The sequence below is a fragment of the Peromyscus eremicus genome, chromosome 1 (genome assembly GCF_949786415.1).
Source record: "Peromyscus eremicus chromosome 1, PerEre_H2_v1, whole genome shotgun sequence".
Taxonomy (NCBI): Eukaryota; Metazoa; Chordata; class Mammalia; order Rodentia; family Cricetidae; genus Peromyscus; species Peromyscus eremicus.
In genome coordinates, this window is record NC_081416.1 from 98,203,124 (window position 1) to 98,224,763 (window position 21,640).

Here is a 21,640-nt window from a genome sequence, read left to right on the forward strand (position 1 = left end):
CCGGTTACCTGGCCGCGCACTGCTCCGCCACGCGCACGCCGGACCGCACTTCGCCTCGAGATATATCCCGCACGGTGAAGACACAATTAGTTTAAACTATGGTCCCGCCCCCTCTCGCCGCCCTCTCATTGGCCCCGGCCGGCTGTTGTTAGCCGGGCACAGTGGAGGACCCGGGAAAAGGAAGTGCGAGGGCCACTCTAAAGGAAAAAGGGGTAATACTACTTCCGGATCCCGGTCTTGCCTTGACGGTAACAAGAACAACAAATCCCAGCAAACCCCGAGGCTTCGGCGCCTGCCCCGATTGAACTACACGTCCCAGAAGGCACCACGAGCACGTTCATGGCGCTGTCTGGGGCGTGATGACGAAGGTAGTTGCCATGGAGTTGCGCGGAGTAACCCTCAGGTAGTGGGACGCTGAGGCCGGAGGGTAAGAGACTGCGGGTGAGTTGGGCGGGAAAATAGGAAAATCTTTCTAGGACACTAAAGCTCTCTGAAAGGGGAAGAACCCCATAAAAAGAGTAAGAACTTTCCCAATTGGGGACCTGAGATTCTCCCCAAACACTCATCCCCGGTCACGGTGAACACAACACTCCAGATGAACTGGGAGACTGGGTATCCATACCCATACATATTTTGGCACCTCAGCGCAAGCATGGCGCTTCCCCAATATGGGTGCCTCAAGTCCCAGACACAGGGAAATCAGAAACGCCCTCGGGCATGGTGTTGGTTTTCCTCTAGGGAACCAGAACTTGTTTAACATGACACATCAGAGTAATTCACAGCCCTTAATTCTGGAGATGAAGAAAAGGCCATGGGGCTTAAAAGTCCCCTTTTCCTTACTCTTCCAAACAAGACCTTTTTCAGGGAATCAGCGGGTTCCTCCCATCCACACGCCTATGAGTGTTGTCTGTAAATTAGCCTTTTCCTCCTACATCCCTGCCTGGTGGGCTTCTGGAAGCTACAATTTAGATCTTCATTTCTTCTACATTCTTCATGACAGATTTAGTAACTTCTCAAGTTCTTTTATACACTCTTTTTCTATTAAAACAGCCCTATGAGTCAAAGATATTTATCCCCATTCCACAGATTGAAAAACTGAAACCCAGAGATAAGTGACTTGCCCAAGATCATACACCACACCAATGACAAAACTAGAAGTAGATTCCAGTTCCTTAAGGTCAAACTATCTTTATTTAGCTTGACTTGGCTGCATCTATAGCAGCTTGTACTTGTCTCAAGAATTACGATAAACTGCCCGAGGGTAAAAGAACCTGTATGACCATCTTGAGTTATTTACATTTCAACCTGAATGAGTTTCAAATCCATCCTTGAAATGATTAATGAAGAAAGGAAACTAGAGACTGAAGCAATGGGAATCAAATGCATTTAAATTAAGCAAGAAACAGCTGCCAGGATACCTGAGGTCTGAAACTGCCATGATTCACTGGCCCTGATTGGTCTCTTACTATTTTAAAGTTTCTCTGGGGTTAGTCGTCTGTTTCTCCACCTCACTATACCCTCTTCTTAGTTCTCATCAACACCCACACCTTTATTTGCCACCTGCATATCTCCAGCCAAGCCTTCATCTTTTAAGTTCCAGATCTGTATAACCAATTGTGTCCCTAACATCTCCTTCAGGATGTATGTGAGGCATGTCAACTTCACTGTTTCTCTATGCACTCCAACCCTCTCTTCCAAACCTGGGATTCATCCAGTAATCCTACAATGTATACAAACCCCCAAGTGTTACTCTTAATAACTCTTACATTTCTAATATAGTCCACTTAATACCTAAAAGTCTCTTCTTGTTTGAGAATTTTATACATGCATATAAGCATATAATGGTTTTGATCAAATCTACTTTCCTGCATTGCCTCACCTCCAAATCCTCCTTTAGGCCCCTAAATGTTTGTTGTTTTTTTTTTGACACAAACTCACAGAGCTCCACTTGCCTCTCCCTCCCTAAGTGCTGGGATTAAAGGTGTGCACCACCATCCCTAGCTAAATGTCTTTCTAAAATTGGGGGGGGGGGGATTGTTTTTGTTTTTCAAGAAAGCTTTTCTCTGTGTAGCTTGGCTATCATGGAACGAACTTTGTAGACCACACTGGCCTCAAGCTCACAGAGATCCACCTACCTCTGCCTCTCAAGTGCTGGGATTAAAGGCGAGCAACACCGCCACCTGACTAAAATACTCATTTTTATTATTTTATGTGTGTCATATTATAACTACTTTGTTATTTTATGACACACATAAAAGTAATAAAATGTGTGTGTGATACATGTGAGCAAGAGCCCTCAGAAGCCAGAATAGAGCATCTGGCCCCCTGGATCTGGAGCTACAGGTGGTTATGAGCTACCAATGTGGGTGCTAGGAACCAAACTTAGGCTCTCTTCAAGAGCAGTATGTGGTCTTTGCTGAGCTATCTCTCCAGCCCCACTATTGTTTTGTGTTGCTGTTGTTGTTGTTTTTTCTTTTAAAGACTTGGTCTTCCTTTGTCGCCCAGGCTGTCCTCAAATTTGTGATCATCCTGCCTCTGCCTCCTAAGTGTAAATAATTTTTACTCAGTCCTAGCTACCATCCTGCATTCCCTTCTACTTTGCATACTTCAAAAATATTAAGTAAAAATTTGATATTGTTCACTCTCCTTACCCCCAAATTAATATACATCCTGTGGCTTCCTGCTGTTTTTAGAATAAAGGAGCATCTCAGGGTGGCTTCTGCCCACCTCTCCAGCCTGTACTCTAACCATACACACTTTTTTTCATTCTAGTTTGTGTCACTTTAAGGTCTTCCAAATTTCTGAGTTCACACTAGAACATGCCACCATGGATGGAGCCTTGGCCTTTGCCCACAGCTGGAATGCTTGTCTTTTTCCTTGAGGGAAGTGAGTTGTGAAAGTAAACCCAGTGCCTCATGCATGTTAAGTACGCCTTGTGTCTCAGCTATATCCCACACCCTGGGATGCTCGCTTTTCCTCTGTTATTCTGTTCTTTTTGCCTGTACTTACCCTTCAGCAGTCTCTCAATCCCTCAATTCTAGTGTCTCCTGTCCTCTATCATTTACTTAGCTATAGCAGTCAGGTAGTGAGTGTACGATGACATCCAAGTATGAGAAAAACATGTTCCCTGCCCTGCTGGAGTTTCTGGTCAGATAGACAGTGAGCAGATAATTAGAGTGTTCTGAGTGCTACCGTGGCAGTAAGTATAGGGTATGGTGAGAGCCAAGTAGGAAGATTCCACATCCAGATTTGGGGATAAGGAAAAATTTCTCAGAAAAGTTCAAACTGGAGTTGGCTCCTGAAGCAAGAATAACCAGGGGAATGTTGAAGGAAACTACATTCCAAGCAGATCACTCTGGAAAGGGACACTTTCCATCAGAGGCCCATGCGAGTGCAGGGACCTTACTAGGACTTGTTGAAGTTGGCCGGATTGCAGAATATGGTGAAGATAAGCTGGGAGTCAGCAGGCAGGAGTCAAGTTAGTTATCCCTGGGATTCCCTTCCTCCAGAACATATTGACTATGTAGCCAATGTTCCATGGCATCCTTTGATTTTTTTTTCCCCTCCACCTGCAGCTTAAACAGAAACCCTCTTTAAGCTAGGCTGTCAATCTATCAGCTTTCTTCATCTGATTATTGCTCCAAGCCTCCAACATCATGTCACAACATGCTTGAGAAAGGGTAGAAACTGGCTAGCAATAAAACAGATTCAAATTCTTAGTAATTCTCCAAACTGGAAATTTTTGTCAACCTGGAATTGGTTAGATAAAGTTAAAAATACCATGTATAGCCAGGCAGTGGTGGTGCTCATCTTCAGTCTTAGCACTCAGAGGCAGAGGCAGGTGCATCTCTGAGTTTGAGGCCATCCTGGTCTACAGAGAGAGTTCCAGGACAGCCAGGACTACACAGAGAAACGCTGTCTCGAGAAAAAAAAAGGGGGGGGGAGGGGGGCGCTTAAGAGAACATACAAAAATTTGAAAAGAAAAAAAAATACTGCCTTACAAAGGAATACACAGGGTTTATTTACAAAGATCTAGTGTCCTTTACACGTATTCTAGGAGGTCCCAAACTCTTCATTCTTCATGGAAATTAAAACTTTCTTCCTGAGTCTGCTCGTATGGTTCCATGTTGTTTGACTTTTCTGGATGGGGGGGGGGTGGTTGAAACAGGGTTTCTCTGTGTAGCCCTGACTGTCCTACAACTCACTCTGTATACCAGGCTGGCCTTGAACTCACAGAAATCTGCCTGCCTCTGCCTCTCAAGGAATGGGATTAAAGGTGTGCACCACCACTGCCCGGCAACATCTACAGTTGTTTTTTGTTTCTTTGTTTAAGTTTTGAAAAGAAAACTCAATTCAAAACAAGTGTACCCTAACCCTCTTGGTGGTCAGGTCAGTGAGTCAGTTTGGTGAGATGAGTACTATATGGAGTGTCTTCTCTCCAAAGAGTGGCAGAGTAAGGAAGGCAAAGCATCTGGAAGTCAGGCCTGCTTTGTGACACATCTAACTCATCACTGACTCCTTCTTTAATTACTCCATGTATCCATCAAACCAGTACCCAGTCTTTGTCAAGTTCAGTGTGGAGTATTTATTGAAGCAGAAGTCTAACTTCTTGTCCCTGTCCTCAAGTTTACAGGGAGAAAACAGAAACTAAGCAAATAATAAAGAAGTTAGTATGGAGGGCTGACAGTAGAACTGAGTTCCTAGAGTATTTACCCTGGCATGCACAAGACCCCAGGAACACACACACAGACTGAAGTACTGACAGCACAGCTACTTCCATTTGTTGAGCATCTGCTTTAGGCCATATACTAGCTCTTCAGGGAGGGTGTGTCTTCATTTCACAAGTAAGAAAACAGATGATGTTAAAGTTTTATCCAAAGTGCAGCTGGAGAATGGGTCGGTTAGCTATTGCTGTGCATCAAACCATCCAAAACCAAGTGGCTTAAAACAATAAGCATTAATTCTTACTTTGATGACTCTGAGTTACCTGGATGGTTCTTATCGTGGCTGAGTTCATACATCTATCTGCCTGCAGTCATCTGTGGGTTAGGTGACCCTCCCAATCTTGACATTGGGTGTTAGCTGACTGTAGACTGATCTAATCTGGCCTCAGCTGAGGTCATTGGCTCATTTTCACCTCTAGTACCTGATATATCTCACATCCCTCTAGCATTCCAGCCATTTCTCATGGCATTGGCAGAGAGCAGGAGATCAAGTCTTCCTATAAAGTTTCTATTTGCCAGGCTGGAAATGTAGCTCAGTGCTAGAGCAATTGCCTAGCATATAAAAGACTCTTGAGTTCATGCCCAGTGCCCAAAACTAAACCTTAAATCTTTTGTTTTCTTCATTTTATCAGCATCTCACAGGCTGGTTCAAAAGCTGAGCTCAGCATCAGAATGGAGTGGAACTATAAAATTATAGTGCAAAGGGGATAGATATCGGGCAGACCATGAATAAGAATCATTGATTCTTGCAAGCTTTAATATCTAAATTGAAAAAATAAATTTAAATGATGTTTTCTCTGGAAAAGGAAGATTTTTACAAAGCCAAGTATGGTGATACATGCTTGTAATCTTAGCATTTGGGAAGTAGAAGCAGAGGGAATCAGGACTTCAAGTCATCCTTGGCTACATAGTGGGTTCCAGGCCAACCTGGGCTATATGAGAACCTGTGTGTGTGAATGTATATATGTACATATAAAATTATGTACATACACACATATATATGTATATTTATACATGTATATACTTTTTTTTCATGACAGGGTTTCTCTGTGTAACAGCCCTGGCTGTCCTAGAACTCGCTTTGTAGACCAGGCTGGCCTCAAACTCACACAGATCCATACCTGCTTCTGCCTCCTGAGTGTGCCACCACTGCCTGGCTTATATAATTTTTTTAAAACTGTATATAAGACGGTACATAGGGCTGGAGAGATGGCTCAGCAGTTAAAGCACTGAGCACTGTCTCCTCTTGCACAGAACCCATGTTTGGTTCTCAGCACCCGTGTGGTAGCTCACATCCATCTTTAACTCCAGTTCCAGGACATCTGGCAATCTCCTGACCTCCACAGGCACCAGGAGCATTTATGGTGCACATACATACAGGTAAAACACTCATCCACATAAAATAAATCTAAGGCTATTTTTTTTAAAATGTAGTCCTTGGGGGACTGTCTCCAGGACCCCCTTGGATGCAGGGTCTGAATGTTCATGTCCCTTATAGAGAGTGCTGCTACATTTGCATGTGATAATATACATTTGCATATAATGCACACACATTGTCCTGTGCACTCTAGATCATCTGGATTACTCTCAGTGACTGAAGTGTGGGTTCTGTATGAGTTCTTGTCCTGTGGTGTTGTTTAGTGAGGGACGACAATGGGACAAATGCTCATTCAGTAAGACAAATGCTGTGGGATTTCACGTGAATGAAGTTTCAGGTGTATGGCACAGTTAGGGAGGTCAGAAGGCATTTTGCAGGTGTGAGGGCTCTCCTTCAATCACATGGGTCTGGAGGAGCAAATTCGGGTCATCAGGTTTGGCAGCAACAGCCCAACATTTTTTTCTTCTTTATGTATACAGTGTTCTGCCTGTATGTATGCCTGCATGCCAGAAGAGGGCATTTAGATGGTTGTGAGCTACCATGTGGTTGCTGGGAATTGAACTCAGGACCTCTGGAAGAGCACCCAGTGCTCTTAACCTCTGAGCCATCTCTCCGGCTCTCTAAGACTCTATTTCAAGTCTAAAAAGATACTTTAGGGACTGGGGAGACAGTTTGGTTGGTAAAGTGCTGCCCTGCAAGCATAAGGACCTGAGTTCTCCAAACATGGTGATACACACTTAAAATCCCAGAACTGGGGAGGCAGAGGCAGGGGATTCCTGGGGCTCTCTGGCTAGTCAGCTTAGCCTGCCTGGCAAGCTCTAGGCCATTAAGAGACCCTTTTTCAAAAAAGTGGGGGAAAGTGGATGGCAAATGAGGAAGGACATCCCAGGTTGTCCTTGGGCCTCCACACACATGTACATGTCTATATAGGTACACACACCCACATTTGTAAACACACAAGAAAGAACACCTATAATCACAGCACTAGGGAGAACCTGTCTTTAAAACAAAACAAACAAAAAAACAGCAGGGCATGGTGGTTCAAGCCTCTAATCCCAACAGTAGGGAGGCAGAAGCAAAGGAAGGCAATGAGGAGGTGGAGGTGGTGGTACAGGCACACAAGGGCTGACGGGTGAAACAGAGTATTCACTAAATAGGCAACTGTAACTTGGAACTGGCTACAGATTGCTCTGCCACATTAATAGAAACCCAGCAAAGTCTCTCTGTGCTCCTGGCAGGGCTCTATTATCTGTCCCTTGGCTTCATTCCTTTTGGTCAGGCACAGGACAGCAGGCACTCAACAAATACTTGGAGAATTGAATTGATACCTTACTGGGAGTGCGGTGTGGAATGGAACAGCTGGACCTGGGAGCCGATTGTCAGAATAGCTCATTGTCAACTCTGCCCAAACAGAAATCAGTATATTGGCAGTTTCTCATTCCGCAAGGGCCTCTTATGAGCCCGGTTCTTTATATGATGGTGAATAAAACACATGACTAGCTACCAACATGCAGAGCCATCCATCATCTTAGAGCTCCACTTTAGTCTTCTTCAAAAACTTTATTAGAAGCTGCTGCTACATAAAATCATTTCTGCTCTGAAGTTCTAGCCACTGAAAAACAGTAAAAAAATTTTCTTTGGTATTTTAAAATACTTATTCATGCTGGGTGGTGGTGGTGCATGCCTTTAATCCCAGCACTCAGGAGGCAGAGGCAGGTGGATCTCTGTGAGATCAAGGCCAGCCTGGTCTACAGAGCGAGTTCCAGGACAGCTGGGGTATACATAGAGAAACCCTGTCTTAAAAATCAAAATGGAAAAAAAAGAGAGACTGGAAAGATGTCTCAGCAGTCAAAAGCACTGGCTGCTCTTCCAAAGGACCCAGGTTCAATTCCCAGCACTTATATGATGGCTGACAACAGCCTATAACTCCAGTCCCAGGGGATCTGACCTCTAGCCTCCATAGGCACCAGACACATAACTGGTGCACAAACATACATGTAGGCAAAACAGCCATACACATACATTTTTTAATTACATAATTTAAAATTTAGGTACTAAAGTAGGTTGGGCTTCTGCCTAGGCTAGGTTCCTCTAGTTCCACAAAAGAAGACTGTGAGGGCTGCGGACATGGCTCAGTAACAGAGCTTGCCCAGTGTGTGCAATGGATGTAATTCTATCCCTAACACCATAGGAAAAAGAAAAGAATAGTGAGTTGTTGAATGCCTATAGATTTTCCTAAGTCAAAAGGAAACTGCTTAAATTAATCTAGCATGGCTGAGAAAACACCTGCCAGTCAGAGCGGTGAGGACCTCTCCCATGTTGTTCCTACCAGCTTGATTTGCTGCTGCCCAGGGGGGTCTTCATCTCTGTCATTATTAGCTCCTGATCTCCTTTTTATTTCTTTGAGATAGTTTTGTGTAGGTCAATGGTAGCTTCAAACTTGCTCTGTAGCTGAGAGTGACTTTTAAAACTCTTGATCTTTATGCTTCTATCTCCCAAGTATTAGGATTATAAGTGTAACCCACCATAGTCACTTTGGTTTTCTTTTTTTAAAAAAAGATTTATTTATTATGTATACAGTGTTCTGTCTGCACATATCTCTACAGGCCAGAAGAGGGCGCCAGATCTCACTACGGATGGTTGTGAGCCACCATGTGGTTGCTGGGAATTGAACTCAGGACCTCTGGAAGAAAAAGCAGTGCTCTTAACCTCTGAGCCATCTCACCAGCCCGTCACTTTGGTTTTCAAGAAAGGATCTTACTATGTAGCCCAGGCTGGCCTTGAACTTGAGATCCTGTCTTAGCCTCCCTCCCAAGTGGGAAGGAGACCAACTAGTGTGAAACTAAGTTCTTCCTTCTTTTTTTTTTTTTAATTTATTTATTTATTATGTATACAGCATGTATGACTGCAGGCCAGAAGAGTGCACCAGATCTCATTACAGATGGTTGTGAGCCACCAAGTGGTTGCTGGGAATTGAACTCAGGACCTCTGTAAGAGCAGTCAGTGCTCTTAACCTCTGAGCCATCTCTCCAGCCCCAGTTCTTCCTTCTTGGTCATGACTTTTGTCAGTTTCTTCTCCCACTACTCTTTGGCTTTCTCTTCCCAGGATGGGCTGTCTCCAGTAATGAAGATGGCAATTTCCAAATAGAGATCAACATCTCCTTCTTTTAGTTGTTTTGTTTTGCTTTTTGAGATAGGGTCTATGTAATCTTGGAGATCGCTATGTATACTAGGGTGGCATCGAACTTATACAGATCCTCCTGCCTCTACCTCCTGGGATTTAAAGGAGTGGTGGTACTTAAAAAAAAAAAAAAAATGCTGGGATTAAAAGAGCATGCCATTACTCTGACTTAGATTCTTTTCTCCTGTGTAGTTGGTAACCCAATCCAGGTCTTCCATACTGTCATCGAGCTTTAATGGCTTTTTGGAGACCACTCCAGGCCACTAGTCTCAGCCTTCAACTTTCTGCGTCTTCATCACATCCTTCCTGTGGACTTGGTATCTAAAAGATTCAGGTCTTCCTAATGAATAATCCATGTCCATGAGCACAAACACTTGACAGAATTCAGATGCTGGGTGACTCAGGCTGACATGTCCCAAAAGGTCAGTTACGACTACAACTTTCACTGCTGTTGAAAAGTCTCATGTAGCCCAGTCTGCTCTCAAATTTACTACATTGCTGGGCATGACCTTGACTCCTGATAACCTTGCCTCTATTTCCTAAATGCTGAGTTACAGGTGTGTGCCACTTCGCCCAGAAGACTGCTAATTTTTAGGGCAAGATACTTCCTTTTTTTTTTTTTTTTTCTTACTCTCTTTTTAGTCCTCCAAATCATAAATTACCAAAAAAGGAATTTATTTGTACCGCATTTATTAAGCCTCAACTGAAATCAGGTCCTTCGTAGGTTTTACTGTTGTTGAGATAGGATTTCATTATATATAACACAGGCAGACCTTGACTTTATAATTCTCCTACCTCAGCCTCCAGTGTTCACCAGCCACCTAGCATTCCCAGCTATATATCTTTGCATTCTTAACTATGTCCTTTATTTTTTGTTGTTGCTTTGTTTTGTCTGGTTGTTTTTGAGAGCGTTGCTCAAGCTGGCCTCAAACTCACAATCTTCCTGCCTTAGTGTCCTAAGTGCTGAGACTACAGATATGCCTCTTGGCTTTGGCCTCTAACAAAATTTATTTGAACAGTGCTTGCTAATTTCATTGTCTCTGCACACAGGCTAATTTCTTCTTTGATTCCTGTGATGAGCACTACATATTCCCAGGCTTTCCTTTGTCCTTTGGCTGCCAGGAATGTAATAACTAAGTCCTGAGGTCTCTGATACATTTCATCTTTTAACCTAGTTAGTTTTTGTTTGTTTGTTTATTTGTACAGGGTTTCCCTCTGTAGTCCTGGCTGGCCTGGAAATTGCTCTGTAAACCAGGCTGGCCTCAAACTTAAGAGATCAGCTTATCTTCCAAATGCTGTGACTAAAAGTGGGTGCCACCACACCCAGCTTTTGTCTTTTTTTTTTTTTTTTTTTTTCTGTATCAGCATTGTCCAGTTGGTGACCACTAGTCATAGGTGACAATTAAGCACCTAACTTAACAGGCAGCTAGTTCATCTTGGGATGGGCTCTAAAATAGCTCAGTAATTCCTAATATTGATTGCATGTTAAATATTTTGGATATGCTAAGTTAAATATTAGGATTAACTTCACCCATTTCATTTTGCTGAAATTATAGCCCCTAAAATTATCTATTTATTTACTTATTTATCTGTGTGGACAAGTATATGGAAGTCAGAAGACAATTTTATGGAGTTGATTCTCTCCTATTATATGTTCAGGTTGCCAGCCTTGTGCAGCAAGTGCCTTTACCTGCTGAGCCTTCTCATTAGTCCATATAGTTCCTAAAATCTTGAAATTATGTATCTAAAAATCAGGCTTGCATTTGTGACTTGCATTCTCTCTGCTGGACTGCTAGCACTGCTCTACAAGGCATCCTGCTTTGTGAGCATGTTATTGCTATAAACCTCATCCTTTGGGAAAGCAAGGAAGGCAGGCAGAGGAAGTGACAGCAGGGGCTGGAGTGAAAAGAAGTCTAGCCTAGAGACTTGTCTTTTGTCCTACTTGCTTTTTGTTTATGCAGTTCATATACACATAACAAACAGCCTTTGCTACAGTGTTTCTCCGCTATCTTCATTCCAGGTGAGTAGCATTCAACAGCTCTTCCTAGTCTCCAGGAAAAACCTGTTCTCAGGTTACTTTACTTAACATATTGGAAAGGATTGGATAAGACACGTCACTCATTACAAATGACTGATAACTTTGTGTTCACCTCTCTCTGGGGGTGTTTCCATTTTAACAGGGAACAATCCCTGAACCCAATGGAATGAATCCCTAATGGTGGAGTTTCAGGCTTCAGTGACAGGTGAGTGAGGGTAGACTCTGGTTTTCTGTTTATGTGTGTTGTTACATCCCAGATGTGACTGGAAGTAGGGTTCTCAGATGTAAAGGGCTAATAGACAAGCTGCACACAAAAGGAAGGTAGCAAATCTCTAGTTGTGTTAGAAAGGGAAGGACGCAGACACCAACCAGATTCAGTGCATGCCTTCAAGGGTTTGTTAAGTAATAGAATAGTGCAGCTGATGTCAACAGAGACTAGGCAGCAAGACAGTCTCCATGGTGACTACTGTGCAGTAGCAAGAGGGCTCTCAGTAGGATTCCAGAGACTATGACTGCTGTCCACAACTGACTCGGCTTAACTCTGGGCAAGTCCTTTACCCTTTGGGTCTCAGTTTCTTCATCTGGAAAATAGAAATAGGTGCTATAGTCATGTGATGGTGCATACCTATAATCCCAGCACTCAGGAGGCTGAGGAAGGTGGATCATTAGTTTGAGGCTAGCCTGGGCTACATCAGACCCTATGTCAATAAAACAAAACAAAAATCCCCATAAGGAATGGGTGCTATAACTATCAGATAAGTTCTAAGTGTCATGAAGTTGCTCTGAGAAGAAATATACTACACATGAAAGGACCAGTACCTTAAAATGGAAATGCAGCTAGGCAGGCCTAGAGTGGTAGAGTAGAAAGCAGTGTGCAGGGCTGTGGGGAATCCTGAAGGTAGACATTCTATACATGGAACAGTCATTCTTCTCTGTCCTCCCAGGCTGAACCCAGACTCCCAGGGCACATGCTTCCACCTGATGAATGATGGCCTGAACTATGAGCAAACGGGACTATATGAACACGTCGGTGCAGGAGCCTCCTCTTGACTACTCCTTCAAAAGCATCCACGTGATCCAAGGTCAGTCCACAGAGCATAGCAATCAACACATCATGGTATCAAGCTAGGAAGTACCTAGGAAGAATCCCAGTTTTCTGTTTAAAACGCCTAAACAGATTTTTCCCCAGCTTCTTGTTGTCTTTGAAGGGAGAGGGTGAAGTGAGGATCTTTTGTTTTACAGGGCTAAGGAGTGATGTAAGGACTGTTACATGTAGGGCAAATGTTCTATATCTGAGCTTCATCCTCAGACTTGAGATTAAGAAATACGTATTTTGCCGGGCGGTAGTGGCGCACGCCTTTAATCCCAGCACTCGGGAGGCAGAGGCAGGCGGATCTCTGTGAGTTCGAGGCCAGCCTGGGCTACAGAGTGAGTTCCAGGACAGGCTCCAAAGCTACACAGAGAAACCCTGTCTCGAAAGACCAAAAAAAAACAAAAAACAAAAAAAACAAAAACAAACAAAAAAAAACGTAGTATTTTAACTTTATGTATGTGGGTGTTTTGCCTGCATGTATATCTGCACCCCTTGTATGCCTAGTGCAGGCAGAGGTCAGAAGTGGGCATCAGCCCCCCTCAACCTGAGTTACAGATGGCAGTGAGCCTCCATGAAGGTGCTGGGAATTTGACTGGGTCCTCTGGAAGAGCTGCCAGTGGTCTTAACTGCTGCACTATCTCTTCCAGCTCCCTTGAAATTTATTTTTATTTATTTTATGTGTATGAATGCTTTTCCTGAATGTATGTATGAGCCCACATGCATGCCTGGTACCCAAGGAAGTCGGAAGAGGGCTTCAGATTCCCTAGAACTGGAGTTAGGGACTGTTGTGAGCCATCATGTGGATACTGCAATTCAAACCCTGGTGTTCTGCAAAAGCAACAAGTGCTCTTTGTTTTTTTGTTTTGTTTTGAGACAGGGTTTCTCTGTGTAATTTTGGTGCCTGTCCTGGATCTCGCTCTGTAGACCAGGTTGGCCTTGAACTCACAGAGATCCGCCTGCCTCTGCCTCCCGAGTGCTGGGATTAAAGGCATGTGCTCTTAACCACTCACCACCCCCTAGTTTCTAAAAGCAGCAAATTGAAAAGGAACCAGTGGTCTCTTGTGGTAGTTGACACGTCTTCAAGAGAAGCCAGGCTATAGCAGGAAATTCCTGAAGAATACTAAGAGAAATAGGCTGCTACCAGGTTCTACCATGGTGGCAAAACCTTGTCTCTTTTGTCTAGGAACATAGGCCTGTTCTGCTCATTGGTAACACATGAGAGGTCTTTTTTGCAACAAACTGGCATATTCCCAGTTAACATTCTTGACAGACTTCTTCCATTCATTCCATAGATGCCAGATGTATTCCATCATCACTAACATTCACTGTAGTTCCAGCTCTGCCCGCATCCAGTCTGTTTTACTATTCAGTGTCTTCCTAAATAGGCAGCTAACCCCTTCCACAGTGCATGATGAAGCTTTCACAGTACCACATGCTCAAATAGGCAGTTCTGCCACCTCTGCCTTTGGCTACTGTCCTCACAGAACATGTGTACAAACTCACAATCTCTGATATATTATCTGGCTTTGGTTTTCTGTCAGGTAGCCACCCATAAGCTCAAGAGTGTTTCTAGCCTGGGTTTTGGTTCAGGGCACTACTTCAGTTAGTTAGTGTCCAACACACTAGTAACTCATGTCTGTCTTTCCCCAGCACATACTCATCTACCACGACCTTTATTGTGCTTTTTCTGACTGATGTAATACATATTTCAAAAGGGTTTTAGTTGCAATAATAGCTTTGTGAATGAAAGCCAAAGTGATTGGGGGATGGAATGTAATGGCTCCTACCGTAGCATAGAAATTTCCAGCATTCAGTACGAAGATCTGATGCTGCTCCTTGTGAACTCCTCAGAATAAGCAAATATACTAGTCAGTTCTACCCAAGGTACCTGTACAGCACAAAATAGAATTTGCAGATGTTGCAGACTCCATCCAGCTGTTCAGAATTTACTGAGCATCTATTATTATTATTATTATTATTATTATTATTATTATTATTATTGGTTTTTTGAGACAAAGTTTCTCTGTGTAACAGCTATGGTTGTCCCGGAACTCGCTCTGTAGACCAGGCTGGCTTTGATCTTACCGAGATCCACCTGCCTCTGCCTCCCAAGTGCTGGGATTAAACGGGTAAGCCACTACCACTTGGCTAAACTCCTATTATTTATTAAGCAGTTATTTACATATATGTGCAGACATATATACACCAGGCAATTGAACTCCTTGCTAAGTCTGTTAAGGGGTGGCAGAGGGAAAGACATATTAAACCCAGAGCTCTTTTCTGTTCCCTAGAGCTTCAAAATTTAAAAGTCAAAGAAGGATCGAGTTGAGGGCTTCTTGGGACAGTATTTGCTGAATTAATCAAGGTGTACCACAGAATCTGAGACACCAGTGACTTTACATCTAATTTGGACTCCCTGATCAGGCAGAAGCTTCAGGAGTGTTACCAAACATAGGCTCATCCCATGCACAACCAGTAGCTTGCTATGTGTACTCACACACACACAGTACTAAGGGGGTTCTCCATGTATGCCTGCCAGTTCCTTCCATTGTAGAAACTGACAGATGATGCTAAAAGTTCTTCGTATCAAACTGACTCTTTACTTCCAGGCATGTGGGAAAACATTGCATGGCAACACACTAGAATTTAGGTAGAGGATCAAGGATTCCCTGGAGTTGGTGCCTCCCAATTTTAATTCTGTTAGTGCTGGTATTTGTGGTCTAGTTTCCAGACCTACTCTGAACTAGGAACCTTTTAACACATGCTCAAGTAATGTGCTACCTTAGTATAGCCTGAAGGGATGGGTACCTATAGCAATTTTAGATGCCCCCTTTTACCCTAGAAGCTCAGGCTTCCTCATATTAAGGCAACTCCATCCAGGGGCTCCTTCACAGCATGGGACCAGCCTTTTGTGTGACATTAAAGCTTCTACATTATCAGAACAGGTGCTAGTTCACGTGTAGTTATTCTGACATTATTATTCATCTAAGTCAACTCCTTTTAAAGTTTTTGGAAGATGTGGGATGGAGACATGATTTGGAGTCTACTCATGGACAGAAGTACTCTGCTCCATTATCCTTATACCCCCTCTGCCCCCCAGGGCTCAATCTTGGGTCCTGTTCATTCCAAGACTAACACAGAGAGCCACCTGGAGGATGCCGTCTGACCTGCAGCTGAGAGGAAGTGGTCAGCTGCTGTGTGCAGAGTGCCCTAAGTGCTTTCTCCCTACAGGCCACTTAAGACTTGCTAAAGGCTTGGAGACAGTAGGGAAATGGAACCACTTTAAGTAGACTGAAGTCTGGCTCTAGGTCTCCCACTGATGCCATCTTGGGCAGAGCCCACCCACCTTCATTATGAACCTCATTTGAAAAAGAAGCAAGGGAGGGGTGTGTGTGTGTGTGTGTGTGTTTTCTCTGCACCCTCATTTTCCAATGTGGGTGTTCAGGCTACCTGCTTGCACTTCCTATGCATTTGCACTCTAATTTGGCTTCTGTCCTCAAGCCTTTACATGGCTGTAGCGCACACCTTTAATCGCAGCACTCAGGAGGCAGAGCCAGGCAGATCTCTGTGAGTTCGAAGGCAGCCTGGTCTACAGAGCGAGATTCAGGACAGGCTCCAAAACTACACGGAGAAACCCTGTCTTGAAAAACCAGGACAGGCACCAAAACTACACAGAGAGAGGTTTGTCTCAGAAAAAAAAAAAAAAAGAAGAAGTAGCTGGTAACCATGTGAAAGGCTTGAGGACAGAAGCCAGGAGTGAAAATGAATAGGAAGTACAAGCAGGTAGCCTGATGGTAACCGTAACCAGCTACTTCTGAGCACCAGGGTTAGTGTTGAATCCTTGTCTTTCCTGGAACTTACTCCTCCATATACTGTAGACTCTCCATACACCTTTAAACTCGGGGGCTTGAGGGATGGCTTAGCAGGTAAGAGCACTGGCTGCCCTCCCAAAGAACCCGGGTTTGATTCCAAGCACCGACAAGACTCACAACCATCTGGAATTCTAGTTCTTGGGGATCTGGTGACCTCTTCTGACCTTACTAGGCATGGCACACATACATGCAGGCAAAATACCCATATACATAACATTTTAATTAAAAATAAATAAAACTAGGCCGGGCGGTGGTGGCGTATGCCTTTAATCCCAGCACTCGGGAGGCAGAGGCAGGCGGATTTCTGTGAGATCGAGGCCAGCCTGGGCTACCAAGTGAGTCCCAGGAAAGGCGCAAAGCTACACAGAGAAACCCTGTCTCGAAACCCCCCCCAAAAAATAATAATAAATAAATAAATAAAACTGTTCTCTCCTGTATCTCCCTGTTCTTCAGATTATTTACTAACTTTTTATATCTTTTTATGTCTTTCTCTTCCTCTCTGAGGATTTGCCTGTTTCTCTAATTTATATACTCTGTACTAAAAGTTTGTAAAGCTGTCTCCTCGGCTTTAGACCTTCATTCTAATGCCTACCTGCCTCGTTGGCTTCTCTTGTCTTTTCATACAACAGGAACCTCTAACACACTAAATCCAAACCTAAACTCATTACCTCTTCAATCCAATTTCTCCTGAAATTCTTCATCAGCTAATAGAACCTGAACAAAAAGCTGGGCACCATCTTTATATAGCCTTCTACCCTTACATTCAGTCAGCCAAATCATAATTGCTATATCCATCTTGTCTCATGCTAAAGTAGACAAACTGATCTTTGAATTCTATCTACCTTTAAATCTATATTCTATATTGAAGCTTCAAAGTCACCTTTCAAGTGAAAAGCTGAATTACCTGGTGGGTTTTCTTTTTTCTTTCTTTTTATGTGCATTGATGTTTTGTCTGCATTTATGTCTGTGCAAGGGTGTCAGATCCCCTGGAACTGGAGTCGCAGGGAGTTGTGAGCTGCCATGTGGATACTGGGAATTGAACCCAGGTCCTGTGGAGAAGCAGCCAGTGCTCTTAACCAATAAGCCATTTCTTCAGCCCTCTGGTGATTTTTTTGTTTGTTTTGTTTTTTTTGTTCTTCCTTGTTTTTTCAAGACAGGGTTTCTCTGTATAGCCCTTGCTTTTATGGAACTCATTTTGTAAACCAGGCTGGTCTTGAACTCTTGAGATCCATCTCCCAAATGCTGGGATTAAAGGTGTGTGCCACCACCGCCTAGCTGAATTACCTGTTTTAAACACTCTGACTTCTCATTACCTACAGGACAAAGCTCAAGGTCTTAGCCTGGCATTTAGGACTAAGGACTGGCTCCTGTCTGCTTTTTGTCCACTTGTGCCCTGTGTATGGTACTAGTGGACATGTGTCTCCATCCTGCTCTCTTCTTGTCCCTTGGCTCACATGCTCATCCCTTCTCCCTCCTTTGCCCGGTTAACGTCTCCTAATCTACCAAGTCCAGCTCACATGCCGCCTTGCCTGCGCTCTCAGGGCACCGAGACCCTTTCCTTGCTGCAGTGACTGTGGACTGTCACACAAACTCACTGCCAGTTTGTTTCCCTCCTGCCCACAGAAATTCCTCTGAGAGACATATGCTTCATCCCTGCCCTACTGCTCATCCAGAGCCTGGCACATTCTCTCTCATTGTTTACTACTGTGTATCTATCTGATAAAGCTTGTAATTAATGGGGGAAAGGAAGGATACTGGATGTGCTCCACTGAAGTGAATTCTGTAAGCTATTATATTATACTAGAAGAGGATTCTGCACTTTGTGATATCATCTTGGTCTACCCGACAACTCTGGTTCTTACTTCCCTTATCTGTGAAATGGGAAAAAGTCTGCTCCACTAATGGGTGATATACATGGAATCCAATAATGCAATAGACATGAGAAGGCCATCTGACCTAAAATTCTTTAGCCCTTACTCCAAACTTACTCTGATCTTTGGAGCTTGAGACAGGGAAGGTCTCACTAGACTCTAGTGCTGGAGCCCTGCCAAAGCCTCCAAGTAGCTCTTGAATATTCATCTTTCCAGCTCTTCCTTCTCACTCCCTAAAAGCAGAAAAGCAAAGATGATGAGCCCAAGCCTTGCGCTAGAGTGATGGCTTGGAGGTTAAGAGCAGTTGTTGTTCCTACATAGGCACCAAGTTCAATTCCCAATGCTCACATGGTGGCTCACAACCACCCCTAACTCCAGTTCTAGGGGATCTCACACACTCTTCTGACTTCTGCAGACACCAGGCATGCACATGGTGTACATACAGGCAAACCATTCATACAAATAAAAGTTAAAAATCTAAATAAACAAACAAACTCAAGTCGTATTTTGTCGTCATAGATCTGGTAAGCGAGGAGCCAAGGACAGGTCTACGACCAGTGAAGCACTCAAAGTCAGGAAAGTCACTGACCCAGTCCCTGTGGCTCAACAACAATGTCCTCAACGACCTGAAAGACTTCAGCCAGGTGGTTACACAGCTTCTGCAGCACCCAGAGAACCTGGCCTGGATCGACCTCTCCTTCAATGACCTGACTTCCATTGACCCTGTGAGTTCCTAGCCCTGGACATCTAGTCAAGGGCTAGCTTGAAGCCACTGTGTCCTTATCAAGGAAGCAGAGGCAATGTGGTACAGTTCAAAGGACATTGTTGCAGAGATACATAGTTGTAGGCACAAATCTTTAGTTTCCCCCTTATTATGTGACAATAAATAACTTTGTTTTGTTTTTTGAGACAGTCTTACTATGTATCCCTAGTTGGCCTGTAACTCACTGGTCTTTAGAGAGATACACCTGCCTCTGGGAGTCTCACAAGCTACATAGTTTCTTTTCTTTCTTTCTTTTTTTTTTTTTTTTTAAGATTTATTTACTTATTTATTTATTATGTATACAGTGTTCTACCTGCATGTATCCCTGCAGGCCAGAAGAGTACACCAGGTCTCATTACAGATGGTTGTGAGCCACCATGTGGTTGCTGGGAATTGAACTCATGACCTCTGGAAAAGCAGCCAAGAGCAGCCTGTGCTCTTAACCTCTGAGCCATCTCTCCAGCCCCGCTACATAGTTTCTTAAAACTTCAGCCTTCCTATAAATGGGGATAAGATGCCATAATCATAATGGTTTTATAAGGATTCAATGAAAATGTGTGAGAACCACCTTACCTATCAGTGGCTGGAGCAAGCCTATAGCAGTCGTCACTAGGACTCAACTGTGCTTTGTGCTGAGCTCCACTGAGGAGGAGGCAGTGGACAAGGACATCAGTTGTTTTCTGTGAAATCTAAGTTTTAAAAACATAGTTTGGCCAAGTATGCTGGTGCTTGTTTGTAATTCTAGCACTTGGAAGGTAGAGGTAGGAAGATGAGTTCAAGGTCATCCTCAGCTACATAGTGAGCTTGAGGCCTGCGTGGACTACATGAGAAAGGATAAGGAAGAGACAGAAAGAAGATAGAAAAGGAAGCAAACAAAGAAGAAAAAATTTAGAAAAAGGAAAGATCTGGAGCATGACTTGGAGACTGTTCCTCTGCGATATACAATAAGAACTCAACTAGGATCTTCAAAGCTTATATGTCAAGCATTGATACTCCCCTGCAGGCTTGGAATGATGGGTCATCACAGTTGGAGAGGCCTTAAGAGGCAAATAAGTCTTAAGGAGAAGGAAAGCTGTCACCTGACCAGTCAAATGGATAGCTAGATGGATGCCAGCTCTATTTTAGGTTTTGTCCTCCTGTTAAGAGCATTTGTTGCTCTTGCAAGAGGACCCAAGTTCAGTTCTAGCACATACATGGTGGTTGACAACCTACCACAGAACTCCAGTTTCACCAGGCTCTTTTATGGGGCACAGACGTACATGCAGGCAAACACTTATGCACATAAAATAAGGGCTAGAAAGATGACTCAGCAGTTAAGAGCACTTGTTGCCCTTCCAAGGACCTGGGTTCAATTCTCAGCACCCACATGGTGGCTCACAACTGTCTGTAAATCAGGATCCAGGGAATCCAATGGCCTCCACAAGCACTAGGCATGCATGTGGTGTAAATCCATACACATAGGCAAAATACCCATACACATAAAAGAATAATTATTTTTTAAGTAACAAAAAACTAGAGTAACAAATACTAGAGTCATCTAGAATGCCGTGAAGGGTGCTGAGGGGGGCCAAGTTGTTCTCCAGACTTGTCTCCAGACTCCAGATAGTCTAGTCTATCTGAGCAGAGATCCAGTCTTTTTTTTTTTTTTTTTGGAGCTGAGGATTGAACCCAGGGCCTTGCACTTGCTAGGCAAGCACTCTACCACTGAGCTAAATCCCCAACCCGAGATCCAGAGTCTTTGTCCAGCCTGACTTTTGATTTCTGCCCTAACAGGTCCTAACAACATTCTTCAACCTAAGTGTCCTCTACCTTCATGGCAACAGTATCCATCGCCTAGGGGAGGTGAACAAGCTATCTGTCCTCCCTCGCCTCCGGAGCCTGACCCTCCATGGGAACCCCATAGAGGAAGAAAAGGGGTATAGGTAAGTTCTTGGAGCTGGGGTCCAGATGCGCCTCCCTAAGGAACAAGGGGAGGGAGACAAACTTAAGACCACTCTTCTCCCACATGTGGACGCAGGAGGAAGGGGCAGACCTCTAAGCACTCCCCTTGCTCTCAGAATGAACCCAGTCTCCCAAATTACAGCCAAGCTCCCCTCCATTCCCTGCTGTCAGAAGAGACAGCAACAACTGGTAGAGGGGGAGGGAGTTCTAGTGTGGGGGCTCACCCCCCAGCCCAAGTCTTCCCCACAGGCAATATGTGCTATGCAACCTGCCCCGAATCACCACGTTCGACTTCAGTGGAATCACCAAGGCAGACCGCACCACAGCCGAAGTCTGGAAACGCATGAACATCAAGCCCAAGAAGGTCCGGATCAAGCAGGATGTACTCTGAAATTCACAGGACCCCAGCACACCTAATGCCCTGAGGATGATCAGCTTGGTTTGACAATAAATGATTTAAGCTGTTCAGCAAATTAAAGTCCCCTGCACCTTGTAAGGATGTCTTCCATGCCCAGCAACTACCAGTAAAACTTCACAGTGGAGGCAAAGGCCTACTGGCTTAGGACCCAGGAACCTGGTGTTGCCATGCAGGAAACTATCTTCATTGGGCCCCTTTGTACTCTTTAGCCTTCAGATAAGGGAATAGAGTAGATTAGCAATTTGCAAAAAAAAAAAAAAAAAAAAAATTTAAGAGAGATTCTAACTCTAGCCCATGCTAGCCTTGAACTTGTAACAATCCTCTTGCTGTCGTCTCCTGAGTGCTGGTATTAACAGGACCA

The 21,640-nt window shown here is 43.9% G+C and overlaps 2 protein-coding genes across 9 annotated transcripts in view; one reads left to right on the plus strand and one right to left on the minus strand.

Annotated features, from left to right (window-relative positions):
* Positions 1-196, minus strand: part of Numa1 (nuclear mitotic apparatus protein 1) — an 80,534-nt gene extending 80,338 nt beyond the window's left edge. The window contains exon 1 of the mRNA XM_059269971.1: positions 9-196. The gene's annotated coding sequence lies outside the window, so the exon portion shown is untranslated. The remainder of the gene's footprint in view (positions 1-8) is intronic.
* Lrrc51 (leucine rich repeat containing 51) lies at positions 94-21,357 on the plus strand. Of its 8 annotated transcripts, none has more exons than XM_059270005.1 (6): positions 359-427; positions 11,464-11,526; positions 12,266-12,403; positions 18,677-18,882; positions 20,694-20,842; positions 21,111-21,357. In XM_059270005.1, exons 3-6 carry the CDS (start codon positions 12,322-12,324, stop codon positions 21,250-21,252), a joined length of 579 nt encoding a protein of 192 aa, XP_059125988.1. In that variant the 5' UTR covers positions 359-427; positions 11,464-11,526; positions 12,266-12,321; the 3' UTR covers positions 21,253-21,357. The 8 variants fall into 8 exon arrangements, with proteins under 8 accessions (XP_059126013.1, XP_059126039.1, XP_059126004.1 ...); XM_059270013.1 differs by having other exon boundaries at positions 397-441; XM_059270030.1 differs by lacking the exon at positions 11,464-11,526 and having other exon boundaries at positions 94-441.
* The last annotated feature ends 283 nt before the right edge of the window (positions 21,358-21,640 follow it).

Bases quoted from the DNA above. Each gene is read 5' to 3' on its own strand.
- Lrrc51 (XM_059270030.1), top strand. From the start codon at position 12,322: ATGAGCAAACGGGACTATATGAACACGTCGGTGCAGGAGCCTCCTCTT. The intron at 12,404-18,676 runs GTCAGTCCACAG...TTGTCGTCATAG, and splicing joins AAGCATCCACGTGATCCAAG to ATCTGGTAAGCGAGGAGCCA. The intron at 18,883-20,693 runs GTGAGTTCCTAG...CTGCCCTAACAG, and splicing joins ACCTGACTTCCATTGACCCT to GTCCTAACAACATTCTTCAA.